The sequence below is a fragment of the Chelonoidis abingdonii genome, chromosome 1 (assembly GCF_003597395.2).
Source record: "Chelonoidis abingdonii isolate Lonesome George chromosome 1, CheloAbing_2.0, whole genome shotgun sequence".
Lineage (NCBI taxonomy): Eukaryota > Metazoa > Chordata > Testudines > Testudinidae > Chelonoidis > Chelonoidis abingdonii.
The window spans coordinates 155,864,452-155,880,984 of record NC_133769.1 but is presented as its reverse complement, the minus strand read 5'-3'; the positions used below and the strand labels follow the sequence as shown (position 1 = coordinate 155,880,984).

General features: G+C 47.3%; 1 protein-coding gene across 1 annotated transcript; it reads right to left on the bottom strand.

The window, feature by feature from the left end:
- Positions 1 to 961: 961 nt before the first annotated feature.
- Positions 962 to 7,124, bottom strand: DUSP12 (dual specificity phosphatase 12). The gene is given in 7 exon segments (XM_032773618.2): positions 962 to 1,482; positions 3,048 to 3,234; positions 5,242 to 5,338; positions 5,909 to 6,027; positions 6,133 to 6,246; positions 6,711 to 7,087; positions 7,089 to 7,124. Coding segments are annotated over 7 exon segments (1,092 nt in total). The 3' UTR covers positions 962 to 1,320.
- Positions 7,125 to 16,533: the final 9,409 nt, after the last annotated feature.

The following is a 16,533-nucleotide window of genomic DNA, read 5'->3' as shown; positions in this document are numbered from 1 at the left end:
GGCGTTTCTTTTTGGTCCACTCCAACCACTTCAACTGGGGCGGCTGGTAGCATGGCGCAGGGCATTCTGGGACTAGTAGTGCAGCTGGCAGCGCAGGTCCCAGGGCCACAGCGGAACACAGCAGTGTGCAAACTACAACTCCCAGCGCACCTTGCAACACTCAGTCCCCTTTGCACATGCACACTGTGCTCCTCAGGATGCTGAGCATTTCAGCTGGCACTGGGAAGTTGCTGTCTCTTCACATTGCTGGGCTGTGGCAACCCTCTGTGAGGCCCTTCCGAGTGTGGGCCTAGCACCACCAGAACCATTGTAAACCCGGTACTGCTCTCCCCCTGCTACCTATGAGGTCTGTGAAAAATTGTTCAGTGACTTATTTAGTTTCCTGTTGCAAAGTGGCATTCATAGAAAATTGTCTCAACTTCCATTTACTAACTTCACTTGAAACAGTTTTTTGATCTAAATTAAACAAAAGTTGAAGACCCAACCTCAGAAGAGACCATCACCACGACTAAACAGAACATATACAGTACCTTCTATCCAAAGATCTCAAGTGATTTACAAAAAATCATCACCATCCTTTTCCAGCTGAGGAAACTGGAGAGATTGGGGCAGAGGAGAAGTAGCTTGCCACAGTTGCATACACAGTTTACAAAAGACAGTGGAATAGAACTCCTCATCCCCAATGCTGTGTTCTGGCCATAAGCTCATATCATACAGAAAGCATTCCCTTTTCAGAACACTTCATAAACATCTGCCTTCGCATAGGACCTTTGGAACTGGTCTTACAGAAAGGCGACTATGAAATGATAGCCCTCAAGGAAAAGCCACATGCAATCGCCCTTCTAAACTAAAGAGCCTTCACACCACCACTCTGGTTTCAAAATTTGCCTTTCTTGCTCTGTATATACCAATGTCAAATATGTTCCAACACTTTACCAAATATTTTGCAAGACCATAGGCATGACTAGATGGAGTTTATTAGCACTTCACACTTGCAGGTTCTACGATCAGCAATATTTCACCAATGTTTTTTTAAAAAGATGTCACTGGATTTTTTCCATTAATTCATATGGCTCCCTAAATCTATGAAATAAAAGAAGCCCCAAGGAGAGTCATCCAACCCATCTTTAACAACTCTCTTGCACAGATACATGTGTTCATAAACACTAGAAGCTTGTGCTACAACTGTATGTTCCAGCAGTGCCAAACTACCCTCACGCTAACAGAAAGAGGTGACTGCTGACCACAGCGATACACTGTAACAGACAACAGTTCTCAGAGAACCTCAGGGAAGTCACTAAAGACGGCAAGCACCAGCATTCACGTTTTGGCAGTTTGGAATCCACAAACTGGCAGCGCTTTCATTTCATCCACCCGACTCTTGTGAATCTGGAAGGCAGGAGTCACCCAGCGGCCACACGAACACTGTTCACCACGCCAACTGAAGGAGCCCAACTTTGAAGTGCATTTGGGGCACAAAAGCTGCAATAAAACACAAGCAACCATATATAAGGCTCTTTCAAACAATTCACTTCTCAGACTTCAGGACTAGAACTCCTAGGAAGCAGCTACAGAGCCTGGGGCCACATCAACAATTTCATAGATTTCAAGGCTCGAAGAGACTATTGTGATCATCTAGTCTAGTGGAGTCGGACACAGGGTGCGAGAGATGATACTATGGCAGCATGCAACTGCGTATCTGCCAGTTTGGTGTGTAACGATCGACTCCAAACTGGTGCGCAGTATTCTGCCACCGAATACAGGGTGGCAAGAGCTGTCATCCGCAAAGTTGGAGCACGAGCACCCCATGACAAACCTGCCAGTTTGCTAAGAGTGTTGCGCATCTTAACTTTAGCTGCTGTTTTCTTCAGGTGGGCATGGTAACTCAGTGTGCGGTCTAAGGTCACACCTAGATAGATCAGTTCTACTTCATGCTTCGCCTTCTGACCATTCAGTTCTTGTGTTGCGCTGGCATGATGAAGATGGAATAAACTGGAGACTGTTTTTATGACGCTTGGCTGGAGGCATCAAGTCTTACAGTAGTCAGCTAACTTTATCTTGTCCCGGTTTAAGCTGGCATCAAGCTCATGAAATGTCCGGGCCTGGGTACCGCCACAGATGTCATCTGCATAAATGAACTTTCGTGACTCCACTGTTGGCAGGTCACTGATGTAAAGGTTGAACAGGGTTGGAGAAAGCACAGAGCCATGGGGTAACCCATTGCTCTATCATCTCCAAGCACCTGTCTTCTCTTTCATATGGGCTCTGAACTGACTATTGCAGAGGAACAGTTCAACGACACCTGTGACCCAAGGTACCTTCACGAGCAGGCCAGTGTGCCGCACCATATGGCACTGTTAGAGCAATGAAAACAGCACTTGTTTTCAAGTTTCTCTGGAAGCCATTTTCAACAAATGTAAAGTAAAGTGATCATGTTTTTCTGGAATGCGAGAAGAAAGAGGCAGCAGAACTGCACACAGGGTGAAGTTGGGATTTTTGGGAGGGCAGAAGAGAGCTGGAGGAGTCTTCTGGCAAAAGTGGAGCTGAGAAAGTAGCAAACATACAGTTTAACTCAGCTTTACAGTATTGTTATGAAGACCCACCAGTCCAGGCATCAAATCTATTTACCTGTCCTTAATTTTGGTGATAATGGAAAAAAAACTAGATATGCTTGTTCAGCAACACAACACACAATCTCTAACAGGGTAAGTGAAATTCTGTAAGATTTCTCTAAAAACACCTGCTGCATAATCACAATATTACTCAGGAGAGCTATTAAAAGGTGTCCCAGGGCTTAATAATCTATTGTCATGGAGGATACCTGAAGCAGAATCCCATTCTGGGTATCATTTACAGCTTATTAATAAGCTTCAGGGGTGGTGGAGACTGAATGGACTGTAGCTTAACAGCAATGTTGCACAAGCAGTAAAACCAGGAGTTTTAAGGAGTTTGGTCAGATGCACAGAATCATTAAAAAAAAAAAAAAGTGAGAATGTCTCTTAAGGGAGTTTCATAGATAAACAATATGAAGTGCTTGCTCCCCTCACCTGTCCTTCCATCACTCCTAACAATACTGGCTCCATCCACTGTACAGGCTCAATGAAATAAGAGGTACATTTAACTCGACTGTCATTACGAAGCTGAGCAGGATTTGTAATCCTCTTGTGAGCAAAGGCTGCTGGTCCACTTCCTTCAGCATGGGATAAAATGCTAGAACTACGGAATAGGGAACGTCTATTCTCCAGAACAAAAGAGAGAAAGAAAAAGGCTGAAATAACTGACTGGACAACAGTGATGTACAGGGCAACAGTAGCAGCAGCAAATGGATGGGGTTATACAGTGTACGTTTTCTTTTTTCATTTGATGAGGTGAATGAAGGCTGTCCCTTTTTAGGCCCCCTCCCAACCTCAGCAAATCCCATCATGCCTGCAGCCCTGGGCCTCTTTCCCACAGTTACACTTTGTTTCTTATGTAGTTACACCTCTACCCCGATATAACATGGTCCTTGGGAGACAAAAAATCTCACCGTGTTATAGGTGAGACAGTGTTATATTGAACTTGCTTTGCCCCCCCGTTCCTTGTTCCCTGACCGTGCCCTCCAGAGACCCCTGTCCCTAATCATCCCCAGGATCCCACCCCCTACCCAACCCCCCTGCTCCCTGTCCCCTGATTGCTCCAACCCCTATCCACACCCCCCACCCCCTGACAGGCGCTCACTGGCAGTGGCAGGAAGTGAAGTAACGTGGCCCCAGCCTGCTCCACTCCGCCACCTCCCAGCTGCAGCACTCCGCTTCCCACCCCTGGTGAGTGCTGGGAGGTTAGGGAAAGGACACCCCCCACACTCACCTGCAGCAGAAAGCAGAGTGACAGCCCCAGCCCGCTCCGCTTTCCTTGCCCCAGCCCCAGCCATGTTACTTGGGGGGAGGGGAGATTGGGGAAAAGTCCTGCGCTAACCTGTGGCAGGAAGTGGAAAGCAGCAGCTAGGAGCTGGCGGCATGGAGCGGGCTGCTCCGCTTCCCACTGCCAATGAGTGCAGAGAAGTTGGGGAAAGGACGCCCTCCAAACTCACCGACGGCGGGAAGCAGAGCGAAGCGGCCCCAGCCCTCTCCATTCTGCCACCTCCCAGCCGCGGCGCTCCACTTCCCGCTGCAGGTGACTGCTGGGAGGTTGGTGAAAGGACACCCTCCGCACTCACCGACGTCGGGAAGCGGAGCGATGCAGCCCCAGCCCACTCCACTTTCCTTGCTCTTGCCCCAGCCCCAGCCCCTGCTGTGTTGCTGGGAGGGTAGGGGATGGGGAATGTCCCGCACTCACCTGCGGCAGGAAGCAGAGTGCTGCGGCTGGAAGGTGGCAGAGTGGAGCTGGTTGGGGCAGAGCTGCTTTGCTTCCGCTGCTGCCAGTGAGGGCGGGGGGCAGGGGATGTCCCTTCCCCCAGGCTCTCTTCTCCAAGCGATGCAGCTGGGCTGGGGCAAAGGAAGCGGAGTGGGCTGCTCCCAGCTCCACACTAATCCCCCATGCCACTCTGGGCCTGCGGGGTCCCCAAAATTGCCCCCCTCCCACAGTTCCTGCCTCCTATACCCTGCAGGGGGAACCCCTTGCCCCCCCCCGAAGGCCCTCTGCCCCTTATCCAACTCCTCAGCCCCAGCCCGGCACCCTTAACACGCTGCTCTGAGCAGCGTGTCAGAGCTTTACCGCCTTGTATGTGAACCCGTGTTATATCAGGGTTGAGGTGTACTTTCAGCAAACTCCTAGCTAATGAAACATGAGATCATCTAGGTACATGTGTCTGGGAACTGTACAGCTAGAAAATAGGAATCTCTCTTATTTCCAATTATTAAGAAAGAGAGGCCGAAACAAGACCAGACAACTGACCTATGGAGTTAAGAGGCTTCTTCAGGAGGGGAAGAAGGGGATCAGATTTTGAACAGTTTCAACTTAGTAAACTCTGTTTTAGTTTTTTTGCAAGCAGAAGCAACTTAAGTGGAGTTGCACCTACTTACAGAAGACGTACACTTAGCCCCAGAGATTCTAAGGGACTTCAGAGCCTGAGAAACATTTCATTCTTCATGATCACATAACAAAGCTTAGGCAAAGGAAAGTATCATGCGTATTTTTGATTCAAAGTTTTTCAAAGATTTATTCCTGTTCCGAAAGAGACAAACCCAATAAGCTACACAGGCTATTTTCCTTCCAACAGTTTATTTCAAAGTAACATTTTGTGAGAAATGAAAGGTTCCATACCTGCATTTTCTACACCTGTAGAGAACCTCACTGTTCAGAGTTTGACAAATGCTGGTTGGGTCAACTGCAAAAACTTCTTGTGGTAAGTCTTGCAGCTCTGCAGAGAGTGAGTGATACAAATCTGTGAACTGGACTCAAACTTAACGACCTATTTATAATTAAAGCACTATGCCTTTGCCCCAGTCTTCACACTTCTTACCTTCATCTTCCTTAGGAAGTTCCTAAGAGATGAGCCTCACCACTTAGTGCCTCAAAAGGGGAGTTCCACTGTGCTAATTACAAGAAGCTTTGTATCTACAGATAACATGTCTTGATCTTGTCCTGATGTACAAATGGCTCTCAGTGCACAAAACTTTATACACACAACATGCAAAGTTTTCAGACTATTGAGGTTTTTACATGCACAAATCACCATATTTGAGCACTATCTGCTCTCAGTCGCACTAGTATAAATCACTAGTTTTGCCAAACCAAGCTAAATTAGAGCCAGCAGCGTGTAACTGAGAGGCTGATTCAGATAGTGCTAATATTTCAGTCCTGGAACAGGTATCTACCCTAGAATAAATATATTATACCATCCTTCTGCAAGTTCAATAACTCTTAGCTACTATGGCTCTGGCTCTAGCTCCCCTGACCACATAGCACCTCAGACATTATCTTCACTCACCAGGATATTTCTCTGTAACTTTTTGCAAGCGATACTGTTTGTAAACGGCACTGCTCACGTCAACTTTACAGCCCATTGCTTCATAGAGTTTCAGCTGCGACTCAAAACCTTCGTTCATTCTGGAACAATAGTGAAAATCAGAGGCACATTTCCTAGGCTATTGCGAACGTACATATTAGTTCGCACAGGGACGGAAATGGCACTTAATAGGGCAAAGAACTCACTTGGCATCTGATTTGATAGCTTTGATAGTAGCATAAGCCTCTTCGAAGGTGAGATTGTTGGTTTTCATTAAATACGCCGTCACTAAAGCAACACTTCGACTGACTCCAGCATGGCTGGAAGACAAAGAACTCTTTAGAATAAGATCAAGAACAAAACTGGGGAAAAATTCACTAGGGGAATCAATTCACTTCAAGCCTCACTTCCATTTTTACTGATCTGTTTCTGGGGAAATTAATCTTTTTGCTCCGCTTCTGACAACCGGATTGCCTGTTCCCGAGACCGAGGTCACTGGGGGCGGGGGAGGGAGGAGAGAGAGTGCGGAATGGTCCGATCACCTCTCAGTTGGGGAGGGGGGGGGGCGCTGGCACAATCTGCACAGTGCGGGTGCTGAGAGCCATTGAAGCAAACTGTAAACCCTGTATATGATGAGACCCACTTCCAGCCAGAGGGTGCAGCCCCCCACCCCCGCTAGTGCCAGCACCTCCGCACGTCTCCCCAGACACAGGACTAGGGCGCTCCGACCAGCCCGGCAACAAGAGCTCATCCTGCGGCCGCACAGCCCAGGGGCCCGGCTCACCATCGCACCATGGCGGCGCCGCCCCCCGCCCGGGCCGCGCTAAGGAAAGCGGCGCAGGAGTCGAGGTGGCTCAGCAGGTCTGTGCCGGGCTCGTCCCGCGCCGGGATATGCAGGGTCCGGATCCCCGTCACCGGGGGCGGCTCCTCCGCGTCCACCGAGAGCAGCGCCACCACCCCCGCCGCCTGCAGGGCCCCGGCCGCCGCCGCGCCGCCCACGAACAGACCAGGCAGCACCGGCACCATCCGGCCTCGCTCCCCGCTGCCAGCGCCCGGCCAGTGGCCTGGCTTCCGGTCTGCCCCTCCCCCCACAGCCACCGGCCTGGCGGCTTCCGGTCTGAGCTTCCCCACCATTGCCACCACCAACATGGCGTCTTGCGCGCTGCCCTCTTCTCCCCACCATTGCCACCACCAACATGGCGGCTGCCGGCCAGGCCTCCCAGTGCTTCGTTCAGCGCCGACAGCCGCACGTCCTTGGTTCTAAAATGGAAACTGCCCTCTTGGTACCTCACCCACCAATAGGGCAGTTTCCACCGTTTCCTCCTCTGGTTGTTGCTCACGCACACGCGTGTGCACTGGGATGTGTACCCACCATGTGCACAAACACCAAAATGCCCCCCGCCGCCCCCGCAGCCGAATTGTGGGTGGTCTCACTGTATGTACAAACACATGTAGACATGCACCACAGCTGAGCTGTGTGGCCGCACCATCCCTGAACACAGACACACGTGCCACCTCTGAGACCTGCATATACATACACACCATGATATACACAAACTTGCATGGAAACATGTGACTGTGTGACATAACAGAACAGTGATTCTCAGTCTTTCCAGACTATTATTCCCCTTTCAGGAGTTTGATTTGTCTTTCATACCCCAAGTTTCACTTCATTTAAAACTACTTGCTTACATCAGACATCAAAATACAAAGTGTCACAGACAGCTGTTACTGAAAAATTGCTTCCTTTCTCATTGTGTCTGTACGAAATTTTAGTTTGTACTGACTTTGCTAGTGCTTTTTATGTAGCCTGTTGTAAACCTAGGCAAATATCTAGATGAGTTAATGTACCCGCTGGAAGACCTCTGCGTACCCCCAGCGGTACGCATACCCCTGCTTGAGAACCACTTACATAGAGGGATGCAATAAATTGGAACAGGCTAGGAATGGGGTGCGTGGGCAGGGACAGGGCTCTGAGAAGAAGACTTTGCAAGGTTTGAGACTACAGGAAAAGGGAGTCAGATTCCAGAACTGAGTCAGTCTGATCTGTATGGGGGATCATGTGGTGTCCGTGCCAACACTCTACACAGCAGAAGGAGGAAGGCTTTTTCCACCCTTGGAGCTGCCAATAGCCAATAGTTCCATGTGGGTCCAAGAAGCAGGAGAGCTCTTGTGTCAATACCAATGAATCCCTGAAAGTTGTTTTCTTCTAGCACTAAAATGGGATTTTTTTTATAATAAGGAAAACAGTATTATCCCTAACATTGCCCTGTCTCCTCTTCAATGCAGAGCATCTGCCTACCTTCCCCATCCCATTCCTACCTGGCTTCCTGCTGTTTCAAAGCAACAGTACACAGATCCTTACACTGTGGAAATAGGGTTTTCCATCATCTGGGACTGGCTTTGGGAACAGCAGGTCCTTTTTTGTTTTCAGGAAGAGTTTTCCTCCCCCATTGTGCTCACTGGTCAGCAACTAGGTTCTGAGGAGGTCTCCGGAGAATAAGAGCACCTAGAGTGCTTAGTCCCCATATTTGCCTTCCCAGTATGCAAATAATAAAAATGTCAGCAGGGGGCAGGCTTGAGCTTGTCTTACTCCAAAAAGAAAATTCAACCACTTAACTGTATTACAATCTAATAATTGGGTTGATTAGAACTGAAACAAGCCAAAATGGATCTGCATTAGCAACAAATCAAGTGAACCAAGAAAAGACTCCTGGTTTTTTTTGGTTTTTTTTGGTTTGTCTTTTTGTTTTTAATCTATCTCTGCAGGACACCTTTGACGTTTCCCCACAAATTATTCCTAATTCTTAGCAAAGGCATCTGCAGCAAAAACCTTCTGGGAGCTCAGAACTGCTGCTGACAAAATGCATTGTACCTCACCTTTAAAGTAAGTTAACAAGTAAAGTTGTTGGAAGTTCCCAACACAGCTATCTTTACAAGAAACAGACAACATATTCACTGTTGTATGCAGTGTTGTAGCCATGACGATCCCAGGATATTAGAGAAACAAAGTGGGTAAGGTGGTCTCTCTCACTAACAGAACAAGGTGGTCTCTCTCACCAACAGAAGTTGGTCCAATAAAAGATACTACCTCATCCAGCTTGTCTCTCTAACATATTTACTGTCATATTTCACTAGTCAGCTGGGCCTCACTCAGAGTTTTCCCTCCTTGTTGCAGGTAACTTTAGCTAGGTATGACGATCAATGCCTTGATATGCTGCTACATCCCTTTCAGTACCTACCTTAAAGTGCTCTGGGATTTTGTGAAAATTTCTTCCCTGTTCATATCCAGGCTGCCAAAGCAGAACATAAGAACGGCCATATCCCCCCTTAGTTGCCTCTTTTCCAAGCTGAAAAATCCCAGTCTTATTAATCTTCCCTCATACGGAAGTTGTTCTATACCCCTAATAATTTTTGTTGCTCTTTTCTGAACCTTTTCCAAGTTCAATATATCTTTTTTAAGATGGAGCGACCACATCTGCACACAATATTCAAGATATGGGAGTACCATGGATTTATATAGAGGTAATATAATATTTTGTGTCATATTATCTATCCCTTTCTTAATGATTCCCAACATTCTGTTCACTTTTTTTACTACCACTGCACACTGAGTGGATGTTTTCAGAGAACTATCCACAATGACTCTAAGATCTCTTTCTTTAGTGGTAACAGCTAATTTACACCTCATCACTTTATAAGTAGAGTTGGGATGTTTTCCAATGTGCATTACTTTGTATTTATCAACATTGAATTTCATCTGCTATTTTGTTGCCCAGTTACCCAGTTCTGAGAGATTCTTTTGTAGCTCTTCACAGTCTTCTTGGGACTTAACTATCTTGTGTACTTTTTTATCATCTGCAAATTTTGCCAGCTCACTGTTTACACCTTTTTCCAGATCATTTATGAATATGTTGAATAGGACTGGTCCCAGTACAGACCCCTGAGGGATGCCACTGTTTATCTCTCTCAATTCTGAAAGCTGTCTATTTACTCCTACCACTTATTTTCTATCTTTTAATTAGATACCAATCCATGAAAGGACCTTCCCTTTTATCCCATGACAGCTTACTTTGCTTAAAAGCCTTTCATGAGGGACCTTGTCAAAGGCTTTCTGAAAATCTAAATACACTATATCCACTGGATCCCCCTTGCCCAAATGCTTGTTGACCCCCTCAAAGCATTCTGGTAGATTGGTGAGGCATGATTTCCCCAACAAATTATGTTAATCTATGTGTCTGACAAATTTGTTCTTTACTATAGTTTCAACCGGTTTGCCTGGTACTGAAGTCAGGCTTACCAGCCTGTAATTGTTGGGATCACTTCTGAAGCCCCTTTTAAAAATTGGTGTCACATTAGCTATATTCCAGTCATTGGATACAGAAGCTGATTTAAATGATAGGCTACAAACTACAGTTAGTAGTTCTGCAATTTCACATTTGAGTTCCTTCAGAACTCTTGGGTGAATACCGTCTGGTCCTGGTGACTTATTACTGTTTAGTTTATCAATTTGTTCCAAAACCTCCTCTAATGACACCGCAATCTGTGACAGTTCCTCAGATTTGTCACCTAAATAGAATGGCTCAGGTTTGGGAATCTCCCTCACATCCTCAGCCATGAAGACCAATGCAAAGAATTCATTTAGTTTCTCTGCAATGGCCTTATTGTCCTTGAGTGCTCCTTTAGCATCTCGATTGTCCAGTGGCCCCACTGGTTGTTCAGCAGGCTTCCTGCTTCTGATGTATTTTAAAAAAAAATTGCTATTACTTTTTGAGCCTTTCATTAACTGTTCTTCAAATTCTTTTTTAAGCCTTCCTAATTATATTTTTTACACTTCATTTGCTAGAGTTTATGCTCCTTTCTATTTTTCTCACTGAGATTTAACTTCCAGTTTTCAAAGGATGCCTTTTTGTCTCTCACTGCTTCTTTTACTTTGTTGTTTAACCACGGTGGTACTTTTTTGGTTCTCTTACTATGTTTTTTAATTTGGGGTATACATTTAAGGTGAGCATCTATTATGATGTCCTTAAAAAGTTTCCATGCAGCTTGCAGAGATTTCACTTTTGGCACTGTATCTATTAATTTCTGTTTAACTAACTTCCTCATTTTTGTGTAGTCTCCCTTTCTGAAATTAAATGCTACACACTGTTGGGCTGCTGTGATGTTTTCCCCACCACACGGATGTTAAATGTAATTATATTATGGTCACTAATTCCTAAAGCCAGAGAGCACAGCAGGCTGGACTACCATGAAGATCTCCAGAATGGAAAACAGTCAGTTTCCTGAATGGGCAGAGGATTATGGGATTTCTTATGGAAATCTTGGGTGGTTTAGCAAAGCTCTCTTGAAAAACATCCACAATCCCTGAATTATTAGCAGCACTAGATAAGGCACTACAGGAGAGCTGCCCTGAAGGCCCTAGAATGCCATCACATCACATCATCTCTGATGGCAACGTGGTGAGCACGGGCACTGCTGACCAGCAGTGATGACTTATAAATTGCTGTGCAGACAGAATTTGAACAGTGCTACTTATAACCAGTGCTTCTAAATAGTTAAAGAAACAACTGTTTTTAGTGTGGATGTAGGGTTGTCAACTTTCTGCTCACACAAAACTGAATACTCTTGCCTTGCCCCTCCTCCAAGGCCCCTGCTCATGCCCCACCCCTTCTCCGAGGCTCCACTTACTCATCCTCGCTCCCTCTGTCGCTCACTCTCCCCACCCTCACTCACTAGCTCATTTTCACCGGGCTGGCTCAGGGGGCTGTGGTGTGGGAGGGGATGAGGGCTCCGGTTGCAGGTGTGGCCTCTGGGGTGGAGCCAGGGATGAGGGGTTTGGAGTATGGGAGGGGGTTCTGGGATGAGGCAGGGGTTTGGGGTTTGGAAGGAGGTACAGGCTCTGGGCTGGGGATGCGAATTCTGGGGTGGGGCCGGGGATAAGGGATTTGGGATGCAGGAGGGGGCTCTGGGCTGGGGCTGAGGGGTTCAGAGTGCAGGAGAGGGCTCTGGACTCGGGCAGGGGGTTGGGTTGTGTGTGGGGGTGAGGACTCTGGCTGGGGGTGCAGACTCTGGGGTTGCGCTGGGTCTGAGGGGTTTGGAGGGCGGGAGGGGGATCAGGGCCTGGGCAGGGGCACAGGGGGAAGTGTGGGCTCCATCTGGGGGTGCGAGCTCTGGGATGGGGCTGGGGATGAGGGGTTTGGGGTACAAGAGGGTGCTCTGGGCTGGGATCAAGGGGTTCGGAGAGGGGGAGGGGGATCAGGGCTGAGACTGAGGCGGGGGGTTAGGACCCAGGAGGAGGTCAGTGGTGAAGGCTCCGGGGTGCGCTTACCTCAAGCAGCTCCCAGAAGCAGCAGCATGTCCCCTATCCAGCTCCTACGCAAAGCCATGGCCAAGCAGCTCTCTGCGCTGCCCTGTCTGCAGGTGCCGTCCCCGCAACTCCCATTGGCCATGGTATCCAGGAGGCAGCACTTGGGGCAAGAGCAGCATGCAGAGCTCCCTGGCTTCCCCTGCACCTAGGAGCCAGAGGGGGGATATGCTTGCTGCTTTCCAGGAGCCACGTGGAGCGGAGGCTATCAGGAAGCCTGTGAGGCCCGCTGCGCGGCACCACCAACCAGACAGTCAATGGCCGGGTCAGCAGTGCTGACTGGAGCTGCCAGGATCCCTTTTCAATCAGGTGTTCCAGTTGAAAACCAGACACCTGGTAACCCTATCCACAGCTCCCTCTAATATAATTTCTTGTATGAATGGTGTTCATCAATCTCTCTCCGTTAACTATGGGTCCCTTCTCCAAGATGAAACAATGCACAGAGTATATGGGGGTAGGGCTAGATACTGAAAAAAACAAGATATTGGGACACAGGGAAGATGGTGTATGTCTCTGGAAGGCCTCATTCAGAAGACAATCAAAAAAGCATGGATCAGCCTGGCCTCTCCCAGAAGCTGTGTTGTGTTCAGGGCTGTGGGTCTGAAAAAGCACAAAGAGAGCCACAGAGGAGACACAGTATTTGTGGGAGGAGCCATCTGACCATCACTTTTCCATCAATTTTAGAAAATAAATGTTTCCTTGCTACTGCCTTTGATAGCAGTTTTCTAAACAATACTGGTTAGACCTCTGTGAGTACATTTCAAATTCTCTTTTTTCATTATACTAAAACCTTCTTTATTTCCATTTCACCTTTTCTATTTTAAATGGGAGATCTCTTCACAGTTCCTTCACTTTCCCTTAGTTCTTTGTTTTAGTGCTTTGTTGTTTTACATGTCTTTCTTGTCAAGATTACATTTTTTTCCCCCCTGCATTTATAGAACTCTCTGTGCTCCTGTAGGATGCAGGGTACTGTGTTATTTAGCAGAGTGCCACAGCTCTTCTCTCCAGCGGCCTTCCTTGCAATATTCATCAGGATACAGTAACAGGAGCCTGATGTTTTGGTTTATCAAATGACCTTGGCATTTCTTTCTCTCCTCTTCAGTCTGTGTCTGGGGTGCAGGACATGAGTAGAGTCTAACAAGGATTTTCCACAGATAGTATTTTTCTCTTCTGTCCAAGGATACTTTTGCTTAGGACACAGGCAGAAAACAGTAAAGTTTCTGTACCTGTGGCTAGAACAAAGGAGCTGTGGGGGCAGAAGAAGAAGCAATCTAGCTTAATGTTGCCAACTTTCACAATTTTATCGTAAGTTTCACTAAATGTGGTGTTTTTTCTTAAATTCCCAGTTCTTGAAGTCAAGTGATAACCTGAGAAATTTAAACAATAAACTATATTTCTAGCTCTCCGGGTAGTAGAGAAAATCTTGAAAGCGTGGACCTTAATGTATGCTAAAGGCTCAGAAACCAAAAGACAAGCAAAAACAACTCAGTATTTATTGCTTTTTAAAATAATGCCATTTTTAAACCAGCTGCATAATTTTTCAGGGCCTGATTATTTATTTTTAAGTGCTTTGTGTTGGCATCATGGCTACTCAGCATCAGGAAAATGAATTATCTACAAAGAGTTAGGAACCTCTCTAGATAAGATTAAGTCATGTTTTCTAGTCAATGTTGAGCTCATCAGTTAATCTCTCCTGATTAAGTGTCTGATATATGGAGCAGTGCAAATTCCATTGTATGTCACTGTGCACAATGGAATGGGAAGGTGAGCATAGGTGCCACAGACAGACCTAGCCTAAAGGCTCATAATTAAGGCAAAGATTTTTTCACGCATATTTTTAGTAGAAGCCATGGGTAGGTCATGGCAATAAAGAAAAATTCATGCTCAGAGCTCCAGGGTCCCCTGCTGCTCGGGTCTTGGAGATGCAGGGTCCCCCTGCAGCCTCTGGGAGCTGTGGGGTCCCCACCGCACACAGCGGCTGGGAGCTGCGGGGTCCCCACCACCTGTGGGAGCCAGGAACTTCAGGGTTCCCCCACCACCCCCGGTGGCTTAGAGTTCCCAAGGTCCCTGGGTGGCTGGGAGTTGTAGGGTACTCCTGTGGTGGCTTGGAGCTCCAGGGGGCCCCCCGCCACGTCTGGCGGCAGGTGTACCCTGCAGCTCCCAGCCACCACGAGTGGTGGAGGGACCTTGCAGCTTCCAGTCACCACAGGCTGAAGTCACAGAGGTCTCTGGAAGTCACAGATTCCATGACTTCTGTGACCTCCAAGATAAAAATTGTAGCCTTACTCATAATTAAGAATTAGATTTTGTCATCTTTTACTTCTATGAGTAGTCTTATGACCACAGTGGAACCACTCATATAAGTAAATACTGCTCAACATAAGGATTTAATAAACTAACCTTCTGGTAAAGACTGGAAGCCTAGAGAACCAGTTTGAAAAACCTGAAGATCCAGTACTCATACTGAGACTTGGTTTGAGAGCCACTGGGTTTAGATTAAAACAGTTAATTGGAGCCTGCAGGATCCTTTTTTCACTGTGTGATATCCATCTGCCTTGCTGGAAATTAGGTACCAACTGGATTTTACACTTGAGCCAAGCTTTCCTAAGGGAATAACCCACCTAGGGAACCTGCTGTGAAATAAGAGTTGATTCTGCCCTAGGATCTATTTCACGATAGTAAGTGGGAGTTAATAAAGGCAGGGAAAAAATAAAAGTCTAAAAATCTCTCCTTGTAGATTGAAATTTTCCACATTTGGGTCCAATCTAAGGAGTGATTTTTTTTTAAAAATGTTATAGAGCAACATTGGTCCAGCTGCTTTGGCATTCAATTGGGCCTTATTCTTATTCACACTAAGGTCCTGTTATACTTGCCAGTGTAATGGGGCCTTAACATAAGTGAGAATCTAGCCCAAATAACGCCTGAGAGGTCTTGTTTGAAACCCCCAAACTGAGTCCCGTCACTGAAGGTCAGTTGTTCTTCTGCTTAATTAAATTGCTGTTGCCTTCCTCTATCTTATGCTAGTTTCTGTGCAACTGCTAAAGGTGAATAGCAAAACAGAAAATGGCAGTTAAACCAGATTTCCGTGCTGAACAATCCCTGTTAACCAGACTATGGGTCTCAATCAGCAGTGAAATAAGATACAGTCTAGAGGCTGGGTTTCTTCAGGGATCATAACTTCTTTGGGTCAGAGGTTTGCAACCTACGATTCTATTTAAAGTCGAGGGGGAAAGCAGAAGCCTTTGTAGACGGACATGCCAGCCATCTCTGCTGCACACCATAACATTCAGAACTTTGCTGTGGCACAAAAAATGGAACTTAAATCGTGTTTCTCAGAAAGTACTGGCCCTTCCCACCTTAGGTAAGGCTAGAACTTAGAACTTAGCACGCACATGCAAAATCCTTTGTTAACATGCAGTTAAGACTGCAAGTGCTAGACACTACCCTGTGCTCCTTGTGCCCTGCGAGAACATGAGAATATAACAGTAAAAACATCATTGGTGTTACAGATCTAGTCAAGCTCCCCCGCTTGGACACTGCCTACACTGCTCTGAGGGGATCCAAATGATGAGTCTCCCATGTACTTTAAACCTCCACAGTCTGAACAGAGTCCAGACACAAGACACTGTCCCTGGCTGGGGGTCCTTAGACACACTCTTCGGGGCCAGATCCTCTATCTAGCTCCCCTTTCTGGCAGCTGATACTCCAGGGTCCAACTGCCCAACCCCAGGGCTCTCCTTAGGCATATATAGAATACGCAGCTGCGTAGGGCACTATGTAATTTGGGGCACAAAATTTCGTGGTGCCCTAGGCAGCTGCATGCTGCATATGTGGTGCTGGCATCAGCGGCCAGCCCCATCCCCAGCCAGTCCCTCTGCTCCGCCCTTGTCCTGCCCCATTTGACCCCTTCCCCCAAGCTCCCACCTCCTGCCCGACCCCACCTCTTCCCCCTCCTGCTCTGCCCCCGCTCCATCTCTTCCCTTCCTCCTCCCCTCAGCACACCCTGTCCCCGCTCCTCCCTCTCTCTCCCGGAGATTGAATACCGTGAATCAGCTGTTTGCAGCACTCCAGAAATTCTGGCAGGGAGAGGTGAGGGGGAAGGGGCAGAGAGGGAGACCTTGGTGCCGGTGGGTGCTCTGCACCCACTAAATTTTCCCCATGGGTGCTCCAGCCCCGGAGCACCCACCCACAGAGTCCACACCTATGACCGGGACAGCAGGTAAGAGTGGGTTGGCTCCCGCAA